The sequence below is a fragment of the Grammomys surdaster genome, unplaced genomic scaffold, assembly GCF_004785775.1.
Source record: "Grammomys surdaster isolate TR1022 unplaced genomic scaffold, NIH_TR_1.0 313, whole genome shotgun sequence".
Lineage (NCBI taxonomy): Eukaryota > Metazoa > Chordata > Mammalia > Rodentia > Muridae > Grammomys > Grammomys surdaster.
The window spans coordinates 563145-586561 of record NW_021604732.1 but is presented as its reverse complement, the minus strand read 5'-3'; the positions used below and the strand labels follow the sequence as shown (position 1 = coordinate 586561).

The window sequence follows — 23417 nt, the reverse complement described above, 5'->3', positions numbered from 1 at the left end:
GGAGTCCTTTTTTGCTTCTTTGGGCTGTAAATAGTCATTATGGAATCAGTGACACCATTCCTGAGTGTAGCCCTGAAGGACTCTATATCCTAGCACAAAGTCCCTGGAACATGATGTTCATCACTGCTCTAGTGACAACAGCTGGGAAATGCAATCAGCATTGATGTCAAGTGGATAATGAGGATGTGCTACAGAGACACAATGAAACTGGATTCATGCATAATATTAATGGGAGTGTATAACATTCAGACATACTCACAGAGCTACCCAATGTCACAAAGGCAAACCTGATGTTCTTTCTCATATGTGAATTTCAGCTTCTCATATTTAGGTATGTACATTTATGTTGTAGGAAGTGTTTGCAAAGGCCAGCAAACCAAAAGGGGGCCCATAAGAGGGGTAAATAATAGCTTTGGGGCAGATGGATAGTAGTATATATGGGATATACAAGTAGATAGTGGAATAATGGGAACGGAGAAGTTTGAACAGGCAGGACAGCCAGAGAGCTGCGGCACAGGACTGGTTGTGGAGGAGACAACCCAAAAGTGGTATGTGTGAACAAGCTATAAGGAAATATGCTCCTTTCTCAAGTTCATACAAAGTAAAATAAAATTTGAATGATGATATGCTTAGTGGGTGGATGAAGCTGCTCCCTGAAGCCAAAGACTATTCAGTGGGAATCTTTGACCCAATGGTGGACTACTTCTCCATGATTTGGTGACTAGGAAGGCTCCTGAGCTGCCCCTTTCAACCCCTATCAAACAGTCAAGGTATTGTTAGTGCTGGTTATGTTGATAATGGATTCCCATAGTTCCCTTCTAGACAAGGAAATAACAGTGGGTGTTAGTATTCTGTCTAAACTCCACCACCACAGTTACCTGGAAACAGCCAGGTAGGCGTGCCCACTATAAAAGGGGCTGCTTGCCTCCTCCTCTCTCTCTTACTCTCTTGCTTCTAGCTTCTCCTCGCCCTTCCTCCCTTCCCTTCCCCCTCTCTCCACGTGGTCATGGCTGGCCTCTACTTCTCTCCTCTCTCCTCTTTCTCCACCATCTTCTCCCATTTCTCTCCCTACCTTTGCCCTGTACCCTGAATAAACCCCCTTCCCTTTGGAACCGTTTGGTCTTGTGTTGTCTGTTCCAAGCTGCACGGCAAAGTCTAACAGTGGGTGTTCTGGATATAATTTTATCCTCCTGTGATAAATAACATGGTTCCAGTATAGCTGGGTGTTGTCCATGCCTTTAATCTCAGCCCTAGGAGGTAGAGCATCAGAGGTAGTTGGATCTCCTTGAGTTTGAGGCTGTAAGAATGTAATTTCAGGTCTCAGCTTGAACTTAAAATCAAAAGATCCTTAAGTTTGAGTTTCAGTTTACACTCAAATATTAGCTGCCCCCAAGGCACATCCTGAGAGGAGCACATTCCAAAGACTCAAACAAACATTCCAGGAAGAAGGGCCCAAGATAAGGGGTAATCAGGAAGCTGGGCCCTTAACACAGAACAACCGATTAAAGAGAAGCCTCTTAAGCTAACCTTCATTGTTGTAAAGATAAGGTGCAAATTGGAGTTACCTAGAAATCGGGCCTGGGAATGGCTGTTTGAAACCCTTTATGGCTATTGTTTAAGAAGTAATTAACTGTCCTTGTGAACTCTGTAAAAATAGTATATAAGCTGCTTTTAGCTGTGGCTCAGGCCCCTCTAACCTGCTCATAGGGGAGCCCCAGTATACTGGTTATCATTAATATCATCTTATCATCAATACCTTATGTTATTATAACCTTATGTTATTGCATCAAATCTGCTGTCCATGAGTATTTCTGGGGGAGTGCGTCCACTGGTTTGGATCCTTAGGTCCAACAAGGCCAGTCTGATTTACAGGTTCTAGACCAGCCAGAGGCATACAGTGTGATCCAGTCTCAACCAAAACCAAAACCAAAATAAAGAAATAACAACAACACAGAGCTACAACAACAACCCTCTACCCCACAGGGGTTCCTGCATTGACTCTGAGGAATCTGGTCACGCAAACTGCCCTCTTCCTTCAAGCTCAAGCTGGCATCAGAAGAGCAACAGACCCAGGGCGTGTGGGTAATAGGGAAGTTTGTTGCTGCCTGGCTGGTGGGTTGAGGGTGCTCTGGAGTGCAGAAGACAGAGAAGGGCCTTTCTGTGAACAACCCCTGAGTGAAATAAACCATAATGGGAAGTTCCTATTCTGTAGTATCAGGAGACTATACCTGATACCACAAGTAAGTGGGATTTCTGACCAAGCTGCACTTAGAACCCTTCATGTACCTCCTCCTGAGTAGTGATGCCAGCAGCCCTCTTGTGGTGTCACCTCTTCTCTGGGAGCAAGGTCACTGGGGTAGCTCTCTATGGACTCCTCTGAGCTGGGACATTCAGGTAATAGATGGGATGGAGAGTGTTGGTGTCTGGGTGCTCTGGAGAGAAGAACAGCTGGGAAACAAAGGCAGATGTTTTCAGATCTCAGGCCACACAGTCTTGGCTCTCTGTTCTGCAGTTCCTAGATCTGAATCCTACCTGCCTTGTCCCAGAAGGGAGGGACTGCTGTGAGTTTAAGTTATCGTTTCTATTCCTATTCCTCTCTGTCTGACTTACACAGTCAGCTGAAAAGGTTTCAAATCCTTCAACAGAGTGGAAGGTAGAGATCTGCTGAAGTGGACAACTCCAGGGTTTCATGAGTGCTCTACTGGGTATTTTCAAAGTACTAGCCCAGAGTCAGGGCTCCCACCCCAACACTGACCATTCTGCTTCCCTACCTCAAGCCCCTCTTTTCCTATGATGTCATCTATTGCTGAGTTAGAACTGACTTTCAGACTCAGTGATCCTATGGTTCAATGTTTGCAGACAGTTCCTGTAACCCTGCTCCTGTGCACTTTGTCCTGTTTACATGACATTGTTTCATGTTTCTCTGTGTCTCTGTGTTTCTGTGTCTCTGTGTCTCTCTGTGTCTCTCTCTGTCTCTCTCTCTCTCTGCGTGTGTGTGTGTGTGTAGGTGGACATGTGTGTGTCGATGCTATTCTTTCTCAGATATCATTCTTTTTATTTTGAGACAGACACACTGACTGGACTGGACTTCATCAATTAGGCGCGGGTGGCTGACAACTGAGCCTCAGGGATCTGCCTCCCTCCTTCCTCAGTGCTGGAATTACAAATTCACTCTACTATGTCTGTCTTTTACATGGATTCTGTGTATCCAATTAGTAACTTTTTTGTTGAAAGACAGTTACTTTACCAACTGAATATCTCCCTAGTCACTTATAGAAAAACTCATGGTGATGGTGAACATTATGATTAATTTGTTAAGTTTACTGTGCTAGATTTTGTAAAAACAGAATGATTTTTAGCTTGTATAAGCCAAGAGGAAGTTGCTCTGACTTTGAATGTACTCTGTCAGATGGCTGATTCAACTATTTCCTGATGAAGTTGGGCTACCCTTAAAAAATTTCTAACTGTTCAACAATGTTTCTCTGTTCCCAGATAACCTTACAAGGTAATGGGTCACAAATAGACAAGCTAACTGCTAAGCTCTGCTGTTGTATGAACTGCTTGCTTGGATGGCTGAGGGCCCTGCTGGAGGTCTGTTACAGAATCAAGGCTTGCCCACACCCAGATAGGATTAGAGTTAATTTGATCCTCAAATAATAACTGTGGTTTTTCTTCTCTATAATTCTTTGGCTAACACCATCTGGGACCTTATCTCAATAATACTCTCTGGCTTGGCTTGCTGAGTCTCCTTTGTAATAAAACACCTCTAGTTTATTTAGACTGAAACTCCTATCAGACTAGTGACTGTCTGGATGACCACAGACCCATAGTATCACATAAAAAAATGCTGGAGCAGGGACGAGCATTGGATTAGCCTCTTGTCCCTACAGTCTGTGCCCCTGTGGCTAGGAATTCTGTGCCTGGTGAGGCCAGGAGTGGGTTTGTCGAGAGTGGCTTCCAATGTAATGCACCCTTGAAGTTATTTTGCTAGAGAGAAGACTTTTGTGAGGGATCAGAGACCAGTAAATGCAATGAAGATGGAGTAAAGTTTCTCATCAAAAAGCAGTGAATGGGGCAGAAATATGAGCCACGGTGCTCTCACAGGTTCAGGGCAGCTCTACTGGCAGGATCTGACTAGGAAGATGGGTAAAGAGGAAAAGGTTGGATAATGAGAGAGAGAGAGAGAGAGAGAGAGAGAGAGAGAGAGAGAGAGAGAGAGCAAAGGCTCAGGCATGAGCAGACAAAAGCAGAAGTACTGAAACTGACTAGTTAAACTAGAATCTTCCCTGCCAGGGTAAGCAATAAAAGCTGAGAGTCCCTCTCAGACTAATGAAGCTGAGCTACACAGAAGACTCTGCATCCAGACCAGCTTCCTGAGAGAAGCAGAAACCCAGCAAGGTGACTGGAAGAGTTTTAGACCAGAATCACTTGTAAAGGACACTCTCTGACCTGCTCAACTGCTCCAGGTTCCCAGATTTCCTAAGCTGTCACTCATGCAGGGGTGGGCCTTGGTGATGCAGCTGTTTTTGAGTATTTCCTGCTGCTGTTAGAAATCCCAATAAAAGATGTTGGCTCAACAAGTTGGACTTTGGTGGTATCTGTACCTTGGTCTGTGGTGGGCTCCCTATCTGGGGTGAGTAGATATGTGTGTGTTGTGACCATCCAGGATAAAATTTGTCCCTTTACACCCATTTACACATGTGTCCCTCGAAACAGTTTATACCATTGTCTCAGGCTCAGTGCCCTTTCCCTGACAAACCATTTCCTTCCTACCATCCTCAGTTCCTGAAAACACTGTCATGCCCTGCACCAAACACCTTGCTACACCTGTTTCCAGATATCTATGGAATGCCTTCAGATTCCTCTGTTGCTCAGAACCCAGGCTGCTCTTTTTTAATTCTACTTTCCCCTGAACTCCCAGTGTCTGACGTCTTCCAGTTCATCTATCAAAGTGAGAGAGTGGCCTCAGGCCCCAGCATCCACTACCTAACAGAGTTGTAATTGTGACACCTTCCTGTACCGAGCAATGACTCTGGACACTTTTATCTTTTTTACCTTCTTTTAAAATCAACTGTGGTAACATTATCCATAAGTGTTTTTGTTATGTCATAAATTACTGAGGTCAATACACATAAAATGAAACACATCTTTCATAATGCTCTGTGCCCTTCCCCGAGCCTTGAGCTGGCCTGAGAGACCTTGTTTACCACAATAGATCAAACAATAGGACTCTGGAGGCATTGCCTGTGTAACGGCTGTTTCTTTTGTAACGGCCAGTTCTGCTACTTTGTAAAGGCCGACAGGTTCTGCTGCTCCGGTCTGCAGGTCAGGGTCTAGCAAGAGAGAGAGTGGGGACGGAGGAAGGGCAGAAAAGGGGCGAGAGACGCAAAAGATAGACACAAGACAGAGTCCAGTGGAGTCTCTTCAAGTCTCTTCTTTATTCTCCTCTCTTCTATATTCTCCTCACTCCTTCTATATTCTCCTCACTCCTTCAGTCTCCTCACACCTTTCACCTTCCACCTTCCACACATAGAAAGGAAATCCTGGGTATTTATACCCTTTACCACGTGACTTGCCCTCATGGACAAGCTCAACTGAAGGCACTATGTCACGTGCCTTGTAGCCATGGATACCAGGAGCACCTTGTAGTTGGAGGCACTAAACAGTGTAACAAGATGTTTATCAGAGTGTGCTCAGCTATTGCAGGCTGTTGAAAACAAGTCTCTTGTCAGGGTATATGGCTCGTGATGGCTGTAAAGATGATAGCCACTTTCGGCTAAGAGTCGGCTTCCAACAGCCTGCCTTGGTATTGCCGCCCTTGGCACCTCCTTGGCTGCCCTGTAGCCTGGTACACAAGCTGAGAAGAATAGACTGCCTGCTGAGCTTGCTTGAGACATCTCCGGCCTGCAATTAAGTGTGGATTCCTCTCACCTCCAGCAGAATGGATTCAGCTCACCCCCAGCCGGCTGAAGCAAGAAGGAACTCTGGGGGTGGGGGTGGGTTGTCCCCTTTAAATTAGAAGCTGAACATTAAAGCACTGAGCCTCAATCAGAAACCTTTGTCCTGGCTTCATCTCTTCTCGCCCTCCTGTCCCTTCCCAGCCTCTCTTTCAGGTGAACCCGGTTGACTGTGGCCGATGGCCCTCAACAGAATGGCTCCTGACTTGGAGCCTGAACACGAGAGACCAGCTGAGGAACGCTGTCTTGGGTAGAGCTCTACGGAAAACGGAACAAGAAAGGAGAGTATCCCACACACTTGGTAAGCAGCAAACAATTTTTGATACTAGCGCTAGTTATGGTAAGTCTTTGAAGGCTGTGTTTGCAGGAAGTGTGTTTTGGGGGATGCAGTCTAGGTGAATGAGGTATTGACCTGGTGCCGATTTTGCCTAGGAGGTGACAGCGAATTATAGGTCAGGAGAATTCTAAACAGGCATTGCCCGCAGTCTAAGAGCTGCTTCAGGTGGGAAGAGCAGGGTTAGAAGGAATTGGAAAACTAAGAAAGCAAGGCACTGAGGTGTTAAAATAGCTGCCTGCTACATCTCCAAAGAATGAGATAAAAAGTTACATCTAGAATATGAGAGAGAGAGAAAGGGTTTTAGAAAAACAGTTGTCCTCTCTCTGAGCTGTGTCAGCAAAAAGGAATGAAAAGGCTATTTCAGAGCTCTCCTAGGAACAGAAGAAAATTCGGAAGACGTCCTGAATTTCTCTTTAGCTCCTAGATGTCCTTGTTTGTTGTCTGTCCTTGGTTCGCCAATGTCCACATGTGTTGATTGTTTGCTTTTTGTTTTATTATTGTCTAAATGTTGTTCTATGTTTCCTGTTCAAAACACAAAAATGGTTAAAACTGCTTGATCCAACCCTTGGTCTAGTTTAACTTTGTTTTAAAGACAGTCTTAATGTGCACGGATAGGTTGCCTGTAGCTAAGAGTTGAGCTGAGCTGGAAAAGTCTTTTCAGAAATTGATTGTTTGCATAAGCTGCTCTTAAAGGGACCAGCAGCATTTTGGATTCAATAAAGAAACTGAGAGTTGTTTGTCTCAGAAAAATCTCTGTGACAAGGTGCCTTTCTCTTGAAATTACAGCTAGAAAGAGTAAGAAATTTTGTTTGGTCTAAATATATAAGATGCATAGCCACTTCATTGTTGTTTCTGATTGGTTTTAAAAGTATAAATATGTTCTACATGTCTTGTTTATAGGTTATTGGCTTATAAATTATTGGGTGTGATTAGAAATTTACAACTTTGGTAACCGAAAGTTGGCATAAAACTAACTCAGGGTTAGAGTCATTCAGAAACCAGATGTATAAAAAATAAGATTTTAAAACAATGTCTCTTCAATGAGATATTAAAAGCTGCTTCATGCATTCATATATAAGAATTGGCAGCAAAACTTTGTAACATAAAGATAATCTACTTGGTGTTGATTTTAGAGAAAATAGATTGTTTACATTGTTTTTACTTTCGGTTTTGCTTCTCAAAGTTATGATTATACTCTAATGTTACAAAAGAAACTTAAAAATATAGTTTCTGCCAGTATTCCATTGGCTACAGTTGGCAGTTCTAATCTTGAGTTTGAGATTTTTTGATTCGCCCATGTTTATAGAAAAGAAGAGACAGCAGTTAGAGTTAAATAAAGGTATTTAAAACAAGTTGTGATACAGTCTTGGCCTGCAAGAAAGTTAATCTTTGAGCCAGGCCTCAGAAAACAGGCTGAGATTAAGAACATTTACATTTAAATTAAGACAATGCAAATTGGGCTCCGCAGAAGCTTGGGTGAGACATTCCTTTTGTCTTGGTCTTCACAACCAGCCCCTAGAAAGGTGTTTTCCGGAATTTGTTGATTGCCTTGCTTGTTCCTTGTGGGGGAGGTGTTAGCCTCAGGCCCAAAATTCACAACAGCTTATGGGCCAGGAGTTGTTATTATGTTGGAGGAATTAAAATTATGCTTGCTTCCCTCCATGGCATTGTAACTACCTGCTGGCAAAGGAATTCCTCAACTTGTTTTGGGTCCTTCCTTTCAAATTTGTTGAGAGTGATAGAAGACAAGATGGCTTTGGTTCCTCTGATGTGTATTAGGTCCTATCCATAGCAAGAGACCTAATCTTAAGTTAATAATTGAAGGAAAAAGGTTTTGAAGGATTAATAGATACTGGGGCTATTTAACAATTATTAGAGGGCAAGATTGCCTTCAGCTTGGCTTTTATCTGATACTCTCACTCAGCTAAAAGGAGTTGGTTATTCAATTAATCCAAAAGCAAAGTTCAAATTTAAGATTTATGAAACTAGTGAGGCATTACAGCCTGTCTTGCCTACTTCGGTTACCATTCTAGTAAATACATATAGAATTATTATAGATTTAAAAGATTGTTTTTATTGTTCCTTTATATCCTGGTAAAGGTAATGAGGTTTAAATTCAATGAATTTACTTGTGATTTTTGAGAGCCCATGAAGCGATATCATTAAAAAGGTTGCCTCAAAGAATGATTAATAGTCTTATATAAGAATTTGTTGTTGCTTTAATACAGAAGTTAAGCATTTAAATCTCTCAGTATATATTATTCATTGTATATTTTGCTAGCTGATCTCTCTAAAGGAGTTTTTCAGTATGCCTTTGCTCTAATACAATGAGCTTTAAAATTTTAGAGTGCTTATCGCCCCAGAAAAGATTCAAAGGCAATATCTTTTCAATATTTGGGAACTCAGTTATATCTTAAACAGATTGTGACAGAGAAAATTCCAATAAGAATGGATAATTGGGGCTAGAGAGATGGTTCGCCGTTAAAGGCTAGACTCACAACTAAAAATATTAGAGTTCAATTCCCAGCAGCCACATGGTGGCTCACAACCATTTGTAGTGGGATCTAGTGCCCTCTTCTGGCTTACAGGCATACATACAAAAAATGGTTTACTTTTAATGATTCTCAAAAGTTGTTAAGAGATATTAATTGGCTAAACCTCATCTTAAGCTTACCATAGGAGGACTTGAACCTCTGATGTTTTCAAGGGGGATACAAATCCTAATACCCCTCGACAGTTAACTGATGAGGGATAGATAGTATAGAGTAAGCTGTTAATTATCAAAAGAGAAATTATATAGACTATGATAAATTGTTGGCTGTTTGTATTATTGCTACTCATGTGCTCACAACAGCCCTTTGGCAAAAGAAACCATTTATGTGGATTCATCCTTCATCTATAAGTAAAGTTTGAACATCCTACTGTGAAACTATTACAGTGTTAACACAGGATAGTAAGATAGAATCCTGAAAGTATTTTGGATGAAATGTTTATTCTTTATTCCAAATAGAAATTAAATTGGTTATTGGAGAATAATGATATTTGGCCTATTACATGGCAAAGTTTTTAGACAAATTTGATAATCATTATCCATAAGACAAGTTGTTAACAGTTTTTCTCTATGCATGCTTTTGTATTTCCTATAAATTTGCATGCAGCCCATAGAAAGGATGTTCACTATATTTACAGATGCCTCATCTATTGGTTAGGCAGTATATGTAATTATATTACATGTTCATTTTCTTGAATTTTCCCCTGCATCAGCACACATAATTAAATTACGTGCTGTACCCAATGTTTGAAATGAGAAAAATCAAGCTTTCAATTTGTATGCTCATAGCCAGTATATGGCTCATGGTTTATAATTGCTTAAAATTGTTCTTTTCTTAGATATTGCTAATTCTCAAATTTTACAGTTATTTATAGAAATACAGCTTAATTTAAGAAACATGTACTGTTTCTTAACTTCATAAGACATTCAAGAGCTCATTGGATTGCCTGGACCCCAGGACAATGCCAGAGCAGATTTGTATACCAGTCAAATTATAGACCTTATAGAAACAATTGGTCATACAACCTTATTCTTTATATCATCAAAATAATAATAGCTTGAGACAGTAATTTGATATTTCTAGAAAGTGTACAAGTTAAATAACAAAAACTTGTTCTCAGTGTCCTCAATTTTCATAATGGTGTTAAGCCTTGAGGATTTATACGTGATCAATTATGGCAAATAGATGTTACTCATTTTTTATTTTAGAAAATTAAAATATGTACATGTGACTTGATATCCTTTTAGGCTTTTTAGTTGCAACTGCTTTAACAAGAAAAGCAACTAAAAATTATAATTAGTTATTGCCTACATTATTTTTCTATGCTTGGTGTTCCATATCAGATTATAGACAATGGAACTGGCTATTGACAGTCAAACATTTGAGATGTTTTGTTGACAATTTAATATTATTCTTAATACTGAGATTCCTTATCCTCAAGGACAAGGAATTGTGAAAGAGAGATTATGGAACTTTAAAATAATATCTTGATAGCTCTCTTGAATGTGGGAAGAACAACTATTGATGCTTCTTCCCTGGTTTTACAAGGAACTCTGAAAAATTGGCTTTTAAAAACTAAAAAGGGGGAATTATACCCCCCAGGGTCACCAAAAGCACACCTTGCTTTTGTCTTATTTTAAATTTTCTGCAAACTGATGCTAAGGGTCAGTCTGTAGCGGATTGCCACTGGCATCCGGTTACTTCCAGCTCATTTGCCAGGGTCATGTGGAGAGACCCCTTAACTAATACTTGGTGTGGTCCCGACCATGTTTTAATTTGGGGCCGTGGCTCAATATGTATTTTTTCAGAAAAAGAGAACAGAGCCCAATGGCTCCCTGAAAGATTGGTCTGTCAAGTGGACACAGATCTCGAGCCTAATAATTGTGATTCTGATGATGATGGCTCAAAATCCTTATCTGCCAGCTGATTTAACCTGGCATGTAGACTCCATCAATACTTGAAGCCATCCACTATACGTGGTGGCCAGACTTTGTGTCTAAATCCCTGTCAACCAGCAGTTGGATTAGGCACTGGAACATTTCTGCTTCCAACCTTATTTTCTACATTGCTTGGATAAATCATGTTGCTTTAAACCTTTTAAACCTTGTGTCTCAAGCAGATAGGTTGTCTTCACACAGGATCGCTCTCAGCAAGCTCAGCTTTCATCATGGCAGTTATCCATCGCTATGAAGAGTTGCAGCTAGTGCATGCCCACAGGTCCTTTGGTCTGAATGTGGTTTTGGTCTTATGGGAAAGAGTGTGCCATTGATGACCGGTTAGTCAATGACGGGTAAGAGTGTCTTGAGCTCCTATAAACCTAAGACAGAGGCTTACATCAGTATGCTATGTATGTTCCTCAAAGACGGGTAATATAGGAATAATATAGATGCGAACCTAAGCCAGGCACAGTCGCCTGGCCACTCTGTACCCTAGATGGGATGAAATATTGTACCCCATCCAGCTGCTGTCACTGCTCATATCTTATAAAACTAAAAAGGGGGATCTGTGCCCTTCCCCGAGCCTTGAGCGGGCCTGAGAGACCTTGTTTACCACAATAGACCAAACAATAGGACTCTGGAGGCATTGCCTGCCTTGGCATTGCCACCCTTGGTGCCTCCTTGGCTGCCCTGTAGCCTGGTACACAAACTGAGAAGAATAGACTGCCTGCTGAGCTTGCTTGAGACATCTCAGGCCTGCAATTAAGTGTGGATTCCTCTCACCCCCAGCCAGCTGAAGCAAGAAGGAACTCTGGGGGTGGGGGTGGGCTGTCCCCTTTAAATTAGAAGCTGAACATTAAAGCATTGAGCCTCGATCAGAAACCTTTGTCCTGGCTTCATCTCTTCTTGCCCTCCTGTCCCTTCCCAGCCTCTCTTTCAGGTGAACCTGGTTGACTGTGGCCGATGGCCCTCAACAATGCTCCACTGTGATATCTTAGTTAGAAGGCAGTGACAGTTTTTCCCTTCAAGCTTCCCTGGGCTTTCAGAAGCAGGATTTTGAAAGGTCTGTACCACTTCCCACTGTTAGGAGGATAAATGGGAAGTGGGAGGGTTGATTTATGATTTATGACAGGCTTTGCTGAGCTCGGTTCTGGGTGGTAGAATTAAAAGACAAACACAGTTGGATACTGGATTCCAACATGAGGCAAACCTTTAAGATTCCTTGGACTGTGTGTGGAAGGGAGATCAGAGAAGAGAGTGAAGGCTGGAAGTGTGTGTGTGTGTGTGTGTGTGTGTGTGTGTGTGTGTGTGTGTGTCTGTGTCTGTGTCTGTGTGTGTATGTGTGTCTGTGTGTCTGTGTGTTCAGGTATTTCTGTTCCATCTTTAAGAACTGTGAGTGCTTATCTTGGATGTTCTTTCTTCAGACCTCTAGCCTCCCATGAGACTTTCATCATCTCTAGTTCACAAATCCCCAGCAGAGCTGACATTTTCCTTTTCTCTCAGTTCTGATCATTGGTTCCTAAGCCTCACCCATGCATGCAGATGCCCTGTTCTGGAGTGTTCTTACTTCATTGGGCAGCTGCATTTATGTGCTGAACCTGGAACACTCCTGACTTGAGGCTTGGTGGTAGGAGGAGCAGACAGTGCTCCCTGGCCAGTGCTTGGTTTGCTTTCCTCCCACTCAGTAGGTCCTGTGAAGATCTGGCAGTAATCCCTATCCAGAGCTGGACCTGGGCTGTCCCCTGGCTCGTGCTCACAGTTTCTCATGTCAAAGGGCTGACAGTAACTTTCCTTAACAATTTATTGAAATGAGTAAGAACCACTCAATATATTCAGTATGTATTCCAGGCTATAGGGACCCAAGCTTAAATATATGTCTTTCCGCACCAACACACACTACACACACAAACACAAAAGACATCCCAATGTTCACAAACTTTAGCTGATCTTAGGTCTCTGTGGCACTTCTCATACTTTGCTGTTTTTTCAGATGTGGCTGGGCCAATGGGAAGAATCTGCAGTCACCTATTGTTTACAATGAGGTTGGCTGCAAGCACAGACCTTCACACAGTTACTGCCTGCTTGTAGCTACAGAGCTGAAACTCTTCCAAGGTATCCTGTCTAAAGGAAGCCTTTGGTTTTCCTGGTTAATGATGGATTCACTGTGGAAAGACATGAAAAAGTTAACTATTGCATAATGCACAAAGCAGGTGGTTCTCCTTTTCCTTTCTTGGGTTCTGCAGTACGTGACAATCTTCTCCATGTGTTCCTTTCAGTCCTATGCTCAACACTCTTGTCCTCACAAGGGGATTTGATCCTTAGTCACTTACCACAGCATTTCCATGGCCTAAGAACCTGCTGAACTCACGGTCTTCATACCTGACTGTTAACTGTAGAGGCTAGTGTGTAACTACAAGTATTGAGTCATCAGTTACACACAAGCACACATGCATGCAGACTGAACCCTGGGCAAACACAAAGAGAAATACACATGGAAAGACATCCACAGACATATTTGCACCATGGATGCTGTCTTGTACTGTTGGTTGATGCAGAATGTTTGTCTCTCAGAATTTGCTTTGTAACTAATGAATGGACCCTGGTGTTCCTCTCATAGAAGTGGGGGTGTCTTAGCTCTGAGGTGAGCAGATTTGGTTTTTCACAGACATTGTTCCCCTGTCTGAACAGAGGAATTGTTCACTCTTTCCTGGCCTCAACTTGCTATCCAGAGGCAAAGGTGGCTTCTCTCCTCTTTCCGTTCCTGAACTTGAGATATGGTAGGACAGAAACTCGAGTCAGGGCTGCCGGAATGATGAAGTCAGCTGCTGTACTCCAGTTCTTCAGCTCCTAGAATTGTGTTGTGACTCTCACAATGGAACCAAGGAGGAGTTACGTTCAGGGCTTAGACAAGACTAAGAATGTGACAGGATGTGTGTGCTGGGGGAAGGGATGACTTTGTCTCCCGAATGTCAGAGACTCAGCCTCGAGACATCAGTCTCTTTCCCACAGGTTCTCCTTCTGCAGCCATTCTAACCTGTCAATGGACTAAATAAACCAGAATAAGGGGGCAAGGGTACTAGGAAGATGCCACAGTCTGAGGAGGCAGAAACATATTGTTATCAGTGGGCAGTGATGTGTACTTGTAATGAATGTTCTTACCTGTAACTAGGACCAGTGGGCTCCCATCCTCAGAGATTAAGAACAATGTTGGCTCAGGACTCCCAAGACCAAGTTCTCAGCACAAAAGAGATTCATTTGTCACAGAAGGTCAAAGGACAGGGAGTAAAATACAGACACAGGAGACTAGATGGAGGGAGGAGGGGAAGGGAATAAAGGAGAAGCGTAAAAGTTATTTGTCCCTGAAGGAGACAAAAGGTCTACCTCTGCATAGAGAGGAGGCACATGTGTCTCATAGGCAAATGGCAGTTTATAAAGGCGAACAGGGAAACCCTGTGTAAGGATGAGGTGTTTAATTTTATTTGGGCATGTTAGTTAGGGGAGCAAAAATGGGCTTTTGATTGTTGGATGTCAAGTCTTTGATAACTAGGCATTGGTAGGTGATCTCAGGAAGAGGAAGTCTTAAATAAACAGATAGACCTTGGTGGCTAGCTCTAGGAATACAATCTAATGGAGTTTTTTAATGTTGTTTGTTTGTTTTTAGCAAGGCAGAGGGAATGGAGGAGAAGGGCAAGGCCTGCCAGCACCATGTTTGCCACCTTGGGATGGTTAGCTTCCCTCCACAGCCCATGTCACCTGTTGACAACTTCTTTTTGCAAGATGCCAGCAACAGCTTTCCTCTGTGAAGTACTGAAGCACACAGAAGCAGACTAAATTCTGAGCTAATGTTGGGCACTGAGTGTTTTCTACACAGAGTCAGGGTGTGTATTTTAGGAGCGTGGGAGGGCACATCTCTCCACATGCTCACATTCATCTTCAGGACACAATGTAGGTGTGGGAGTTTCGTGGTTTCTTGTGGGTGAAGCCACTACTACTGATTCATGGACTAGGTTGCCAGTGCTGATTCATGTTGGTGTTTTGCTAATGGACTCAACTGCTGACAATGGAGATTGGAATCGCCTCAAAGAACTACTTTTAACCAGGTTCACAACCCAATTGTCATATTAGTCATCTTCCTCCCCTACCTTTGCTCAGTGGCCTATAAGGAAGGGTGAAGCACTTAGGGACCTTTATTAAAATAGGCTTTGAAAAATCTAAGCCTACAAGTCCTCTCCAATATCCAGTGTACTTTCGTGGCTGTGTTATCTGTCTCATTGACATTTAAAAATTTAAAGTCAATAAAGTATTATTCAATCTAAATCGGTAGATCTTATATTTCTCTTTTGTTCTATGAGCATTTTCTTTAAAGTCTTGTTAGATCTCACCATAATTGTTTGTCTTGTAGGATTGCAATTTATGCTTGGAACATGTTCTATGTCATAATGTCTAAAAAATTGTTGTATTCTAATGGATACATTTGCTGAAGCATTTTGACCTTCAATCTGTAAAGGAATCTCCAAGAATGCCGTCATCTCTAATAATTTGATGATCTCAGAATCATCTTTTTCAGAAGTCCATTGAAAATCTGATTATGTATCAATAGTATGGTCTATCAACATATGTCCATATTCTAGATTTTCAAATTCTACAAATTGGAACACATATGCCACTGTTTGACATTATTCTGAGGTAGCATCATTACATAGAATTTGGATGCTTAATTCAGAATATTGTATCCCTACTGGTTGGTTGCCATTCTTATCTTTAAGCATTTGTGGTTTTTTTTCATCTGGAATTACTTTTGTGTTGTTATTGTTGGTACCTGATTGAAAATTTTCAAGGTCCTTTGTTTTGATTTTTAGAATCCTCCAACATCTGTTCTATGGACAGTAATATTTTAGTTTTTTTATTTTTTACTATCTAAGTCTGTTTTATTTTGATGTTTCTTAAAGAGCACATATATAATTGGAATTATTATTGAATATATTTTTTTGTTGTCATCCAAAGCAAAACTATTTGGGGACCAAATGTTCTTTTCTGTAGAACATTACATTTTTATGATCAATTTTTAAAAAATATCTCTAATATTCCCCCTTTCTTTGGAGACTTCATTTTTTCTGTATTTCTCTTTCCTTTTTCTGAAGATCCTATTTTATTTTTCTTTATTGTTCCTTTCTTTGGAGTCTCTAACGCATTTTTCTTTCTTTTTCCCTCAGAGAATTTTCCTTGTCTTTCATTTCTATGGAGACGTCATCTTAATTTTTTTCCTATCTCCTTTTAAAAGAGATTCTATTGTGTTTTTCTCTTTCTTTCTTTCTTTTTTTTTTTTTTGAGACTTCATCTCGTGTTTTCTCTCTCCTTTCTCTAGAAACATTTTCCTTTTTTGGGAGACATTTTCTTCTATGTGTATTCATTTATTTCTCTCTGAATGATTTCTAAACTTAATTTTGTATTTAATTTTCTCTAAATTTTTTTTCCTCTGGGGACTTGCTTTTAATAATGCTCTTAATATTTTCTAAAGTTAATGTCTTTTTCTGTCTTTATTTTTTTCTAGATTTTTTTCCATTTGCATAAGGCTTATTCCTTTCAATTTATTTAATTCTGTCTTAAAGGACTTCATTTTATAAAACTCAAACTATTTATATCATCTATTTATGATGTTTTACATTCAATCTTTCCCCTTCTTAATCCCTAAAGTGTAACTTCAAACATTGTAGTGTATTCATTTTTTATTCACTTTACACACTAATCCCACACCCTCCCTCTTCTTTTCTCATTTAAAAATCCCTCCTCCCAATGCCCCCTCCCTTTCTCCTCAGAGAAAGGGAGGCCTCCTTGGGCACCACCCCCCCTGAAACATCTAGTTTCAACAGAATTAGGCACATTCTCTCCTGCTGAAGCCCAACCAGGCAGTCCAGATAGAGGGAAGAAAGGGATCCAATGGCAGGGAATAGAAGCTTAGACATTTCCTGCTCTATTTATTAGGGGAAACTTGAAACTTTTTTTTTTTTACATTATCAGAAATTCTGCTCTCTATCTGTTTGGTTTCTTCTTCCTGCACCATGACTAGCCTGGCCTCTGTCTTTTCTCTCTCAGGGAAGAGGTGTTTCTGCCTTCTACATGTAACTGGGAGCTGCCTCACTGGATCTGGACCATTCTCCAACCCTGGAAGGTTGCTGGGCCTACAGGTGCTGGGTCATCAGGCCACAAGGTGTCTGGCTAACATGAGCCCTCTCAGGTAGGCTTTTGTCCTGAGAGAGCAGCTCCACCAGCTGGGTTGGCTCACAGGCCTCCCTTGCTCTCCCTTTCAGGGATGGAGCCTCTTGCTTGGCTAGGAAACTGAGTCCACCTTTATGCACTGAGGCTATAGTTGAAGAGCTGGTTTTTCTACACAGCCAGGGCTTCTTAAAAGAGCTACCTTCAAACAACCTCTCTGGAGTTCTTCCCTTCTTCCCTGCAGGTGGCCTTGTTGCACCATGGTGGGTAGGTGGTAGCTTTTCAAGTAAGTTCTTGCCTGACATTCAGTGGGCCCAGTGGAAATGTAAGCTTTCCCACCTGGCCTCTTTACTTTCAGAAATAATGACAAAGACTCACTAAAGATGAATAAATACCTAGGTCAAAATCTTGGGATTGTTTTTCAACTAGCTCATAATTGAATTTTTCCACTGATTTTGTTCTTGGTCCTGCCATGTGACTAGTTACCTATGCCCAGTTTCATGCATTTGTCTTCCTCAGTGTTATGACAAAAATCTCTCATTAGCTCTCTGTTTCTCAGAATTTCATTCTTTTCTACTGAAACTCCAGTTCATTACTTCTTGCTTTTTGATGATAGGCCAACAGCATTTTATTGACATGTGATGTTTCCATGCATTGCACAAGAGACTCTCTCTATAGTACGAGGCTTTGAATATGTCAGACGACCTCTTCTACTGGAAATGCAACTGTTTTACTAACTGAAGTTCTTAAAGATAAAAATAAACCACCATCACCACCACCACCACCACCACCAACAATAAACCCCTGTCATTCCTTAGGAAAGAGAGAAGAGAGATTTTTTTTTTTGTTTGGACAGAAGCTGAAATACCAACTCTTCCAAAGTTTTCCAGGCTGCAAGGCTTCCCTGTAGATACTGTGTTTGCAATCTCAAAACTGAGTGGGCAAATGAAAGACAGAAGAAGGGAGAGAAGTAAAGACAGAAGAGGGGAGAAGAGTGAGGAGGAAGAAGAGGAAAAGCAGGAGAAATATCTAGAGAAGAAAGAGGAAGAGAGGAGAAGGAAGTTGAGGGAGAGACTAAAGACTCTTTTGGTGTTCATCAGGAGACAAGATTTTAAGACGTCGTTGAGCCTTTATCATGCCACAAAAAATGACAATTTAATTTGAAGCCGTGTTGCCTACAACCCAATTTCCAACCTATCCTGTTGACTGCTGAAGGATATGGAATAAAATGTCTGTGTCTGCACTGATCTCCAGATGTGTCTACTTATCCATGCATTACCCAGCTCTTCCTGGAGGGAGCAAGGACCATGGTCATCATTCCATCTGCTGTGTGGCTACCATGTCTAAGGAGAAACTAACTCAAGTGAAGATGTGTGCTGGGATCCACAACCTGCACTTCCTGAACCCTAAAAGAAATTCAGGACAGGATTATAGCAATAATCCCTTCTGCACTATGTCAAAGAATCAACAGTCAACAAAGAGCTGAATGGCCAACAAAGGCATGAGAAAACAAGAAAACAGGTGGGATAACACACACACACACACACACACACACACACACAGAGACAGAGACAGAGACAGACAGACAGACAGACAGAGAGAGACAGACAGAGAGACAGAGAGAGGGAGAGGGAGAAGGAGAGGGGGAGGGAGAGGGAGAGGGAGGGAGAGAGAGGAACTCTGGGAAAGAGTCAGGCTGAAGAGATTCACCTACAAGTTGTTGTGGAGGAAGTTGAATGTATGAAACTGAGAAGAGGCAACCAGCCCCGTTTCAGACACAGAATAATATAAAAGGTTAACTTAGTTATACAATAAGCTTAGCTAAGGTATAGCCATTAAAGCATAAATAAATGAACTTCTGTGTTCTATGTTCATTATTCTGGAACTGAGGCAGGCATAGAAAGTCACAAATGGTTACACAGTCTACTAACCTCTTCATCTTAAGAGTGTGGCACTATTAATTAGACAAAGATATTGCAAGTCATATACAACCATATATGTTCATAATGATACGTTAATGGAAGACAATTCTTATTCTGTGGGCGACTCTTTTTCCACATGCCACTCTGATATTCTGTCTCTGAAAGACATGAATCCTCCATTCGTTCCCAGGAAATTTTTGTTGCTTAAAAGCAGGCTTTAAGTCAGTGCCTGAAGTCAGTCCAAAGGCTAGTACCTCACAGTTCCATTCCTGTTTCCCATTATTCATGGAAGTCAGACATGCAGGATTCTCGCTTCCTTAATAAAAATGCTTCCTTACTAAGGAGAGACTTGGCATCACTTGCCACAGTATCAATAAAGAGACTTTTCCAGTAGTAAGTCTTTCTAAAGTAAAGGCCTGAGGCAAGTGGTCCCCCAGTAACATAGGAAATAGATTCAATATATTTCAACAGTTTATCTTTGAAGGACATGTCTTTGTCCTCTGTTAACACATGGAGACACTTAAGGTGTGCCTTGATTTCATTCATAGACACTTTGAAATCCTTGGCAATATTTTTTAGTGAGGCTTCATCCAGTCCCAAGTAAGACCTGTAGAGATTCAAGGTCTCCTCCAACTTCTGTATTTCATTTCTGATGAAACCCCCAAGTGGAATAGTGGCAAATATTCCATCCTTCAGGGACTCCAGCCTGATCTTCTGTCTGAGGAAATCCCTCTTCCGGTCAATGGCAGTCTCAGTAACACTGTGCAAGGACATCATGAAGATGTGGCGCTTGTGGGCTGGGAGCTCCCTCAGTAGGGTGGTCTCCAGCGTTGGGAAGTCAAAGTCAGACACATCAAAGTTAGAGACTAAGAAGAGAGGAGGTTGACTGGAAAGAGCTTCCTGAAGCTTCTCTGAACAGTCATCTCTAATTTTCTTTAAGACACTGTCGCTATTGAAAGACTTAGGTTTACTCCTCTGTTCATTACTGACATCTTGATCGACCTTGGTTCGGACAAAGTAGAACTTTGTGTTCATCTTTTCAATGGCTTTGGCCAGATTTGCATCAATTTCTTTGAAGCGTGTAGCCGAGATAATAATGAAGAAGTCATACTCACCAAACTTCATTTCTGTTAGGTAGGTTTTTGGTGGGAAATTAGTGGTCCCAATGCCAGGCAAGTCCCATATTGTCATGTTGGGAAGCTTTGGGTGTGGGTATGGAGTTCTCTCCATGGTTGTCTCTACCACCCCAGTGGGGGCTGCACCTCCTTCTTCTTCCCTCACTCCCCTCAGGGCATTGATAAAGCTGGATTTCCCTGTCCCTGTTTCTCCAGTCACAGCAATGTTGAGTGGGGCTTTGTCAATGTTTCTCAGAGCCCGACTAATTTCACACATTGCTTCCGGAAGGTTCTTATTCTCCAGATGGGATTCAATCAAGTTGATGGTTTCCTCAGAGAGAATTTTGCTTTCCAACTTGAAATTCTTAAAAAAATTTTCAATGTTGAATGCCAAACATTGAGCAGTTAAAGGAGAAGGGCTGCTAGAGGAAGACTTGCATGTAGCTGTATACCATGGAGGTTGCTTAAAGGAGAAGAAATAAGAGACACTGTAATTATTAGTACAGCAGGGCAAGGGTTAGGCGTTTGTTCTTATGGTATAGAGGGACCTCAGCTGCTGATACCATTATAAGCAGAACACCTTTCTTTCTGCTCCTCGATGCTGGCTACATTTCTGCTCTGCATGTCACATGCCCTCATTCAGTTCTTACCTTCTGTGCTTTACCTCCTTTTTTGTTGTCCCATTCATGACCAACTTATTCCATGTGGTTTCCTACACTAGTTTTTATTCTTATTTTAAGTTGTCTTTTCATTCTGTTTACTCCTATTACAATTAATACCCTTAGGCTATAAAATTCTTAGGGCTTAGATCATGATATCAAAACCTCAAGCAACATATCTCATGGAAAGGCTCCCTGTCTCTTTTGAGTGCTTAGGGCATTGCTTCCTAGGCCTCATGGCCTCTGGTCCCTTAGCATAGCTGTTCTAGTTTCTCCTGTGTAGTCTGTGAATTTAGGGAGAAAGGGCATGAGGTGAGGATCAGAAAAGATTCTTCATATGTCCACCAGAGGGTTGGATACATTACTCTATATGTGTAATCAACTTCTCTTTAGCCATAAAGAAGATTGAAATTATGTCTTCAGAGGAAATTGGATGTAACTTTCGGTAGTCATATTAAACAATAAAGCCAGTCTCAGAAGACAAATACAATTTCTCATTCTCAGAGCTTAGGCTTTGAATAGATACATAAGTTATGTTGTAGATATGACATGGAAGTGGAAGTGAACCTGTCTGGGGTACAAAAGAAATCAGGGCGAATTCATAACATGCAAGGTGTGCTTGTTTGAACCTTCATATCTAGATGTTGAAAGATTTATTTGAAGGAGATATGTATCCATGTTATTTCTTATTTCTCAGCAGGGGAGGTATGGGATCACATCATAGTAAGCAGTTTCTTAAGATATTCCCTGTGTGTCTCTATTTTCTAGTGTTCAGTCCACAAACCTCAAGGAAACAATCCAGAAAAATGAAAATCCTAAACAGATACAGTGGAAAGCCAGTAAGAAAGAAAGAAATGTAAAGAGATGTTAAAGAACCCACTTAAAAAAAAAACAACTTTTTTTTAAAAGTTAAGAAACCCGACTAAGAAAGTAGTCCAATCAAAGCCTTTCTCTGAAGAGGCATAAGTTCTTAAGGCAGTTGAAACAAGATAAAGCTCAGATGTGTCTCCTACAGAAATCCATATATTGCATAAATGTCTATAGATTACATATTTTGGACTTTAGGTCACATACATTTTTGTATGATATTCCTAGTTTATTATAATTTAGAAGGACATGAAAACTATGTACATTTCATGAATTGTAGAAAATCAGACTTCATGGTTGCTACGACTATAGATCAAAGTTTATGCTTAATGACACTAAAAGTATCAGAACTTTTGGATGACAGGTATAAATCACAGCCATATCATTTTCTTTTGGTGTTTCAGACACACAGATGTCTTTGGAATTAGAGTTGGAACATAGAGTAAATGCAGGAAGTCATGACAGATTGCCTTCACTTAACACTGATACTCTGGTGTTAATAATGTGGTATGAAGATTTCAATACAGAAGCACTAAGTACACAGAATTCTATTCTTGAGTCAGCTAGTCATCTTGTTGGAGGTCATGTTACCAGTGAAAGTAAGGTAAAGGAGGACATCAGTATACATCCTGCTGTCAGTAGCAATAATATATTAAGATATCACAAGTCTCAGGGTAATTATTTGAGAACTCCTATGGGATGTGACATACATGTGTGCAGACCCACAGGCGTGTAGTATGAGTTCCAGAGGTCTATCTATTTCTGCCTCTCTGGTGCTAGGATGCCAACAAGTGATTTACTAGTAAAAGCCTTATTTAGAAACTGCTGGTATTGTATCTACAGTAATGAACATAAATTTACGAACAGTATATCATTTATACTCTACTATTTTTGTCACAGTTGCTTGCAGTGTATGCTCATCCCAGTCTTCTATGACCATCTGAAAGTATGATTCTTAACAATTCTGACATGGAATAGACTGAGCCAAAACTCACTAGACGCCACCAGAATAGTGATAGGGCATCTACACTGTGATGACTAGCTGTAAATAAACCTAATATTACATATCAACCCAACTTCTTTTTTTAAAAAAATAATTTATTTTTTCTCAAATCATAATTAATTCACACAGGGGTTATAAACACAGAAAGGCAGGATGTGGGGAAGGGAATGACACTGGAGTGTGGGTGTTCAGGGGGAATAAAGATATCTTTCAGAACCGGGTATCGGCTGGGTGAAGGTTCAGGGGACAAGTCACTATGACTCTGCCTATGACTCACTTGTCCTTATCTATGTTGGTATTGTCTGCCAAGGCTACCTATTTACAAGGTCTATGACTACTCAGGCTGGTAAATTGTCACAAAAACTGCCTGTTTACATTAGCTTATAGCCATCTGTTTCAATGTTTTTCCACTGAGACCCAAGACTTGGTGTTAGTATACATGTCTGACAGGCCTATTGCTGATTTTAGGCCTTCAGTGTGTAAGCAGGGCTGCCTCTGACATCTCCTCCCTTCTCTAAGTATAGAAGGGCTGTGGCAATTCTAATCTTGCGAAGGCAGGGATAGAGGCCTGACCTCCAGTACTTGAAGGGGACCTTGTAATGGCTCCAGTCCCCGTGTCATTGTCCAGTGAGGCATGAGGGCCATACGCATCCCGATGTCTTTTTCCTGGAGAGGGGACACTTTTGACATCAACCTCTATGCAATCAGGCTTGTCCCTCAGGGAACCCATATAGATATTTTTATCTTTTATTTATATTCCCTTGTAGTGCTTAGCCTCGCAGCCTAAGCTAGAATTCAGATCGCCTGTCAGAGGGGTTTCTGGGTGGCCCCTCTCTTCTTGGTCTAAGGGCAGAA

At 41.3% G+C, this 23417-nt stretch overlaps 1 protein-coding gene across 2 annotated transcripts in view; it reads right to left on the bottom strand.

The window, feature by feature from the left end:
- Positions 1-23417, bottom strand: part of LOC114629644 — an 84437-nt gene that overhangs the window by 44723 nt on the left and 16297 nt on the right. Inside the window, exon 3 of one of the 2 annotated variants that reach the window (XM_028777717.1) lies at positions 18937-20496. The exons of the other annotated variant lie outside the window; for it this stretch is intronic. Coding sequence (XP_028633550.1) covers positions 19198-20496 — 1299 coding nt within the window. The 3' untranslated portion in view covers positions 18937-19197. Of the gene's footprint in view, positions 1-18936; positions 20497-23417 lie in introns of those variants that run through there. 2 annotated transcript variants of the gene reach the window in all.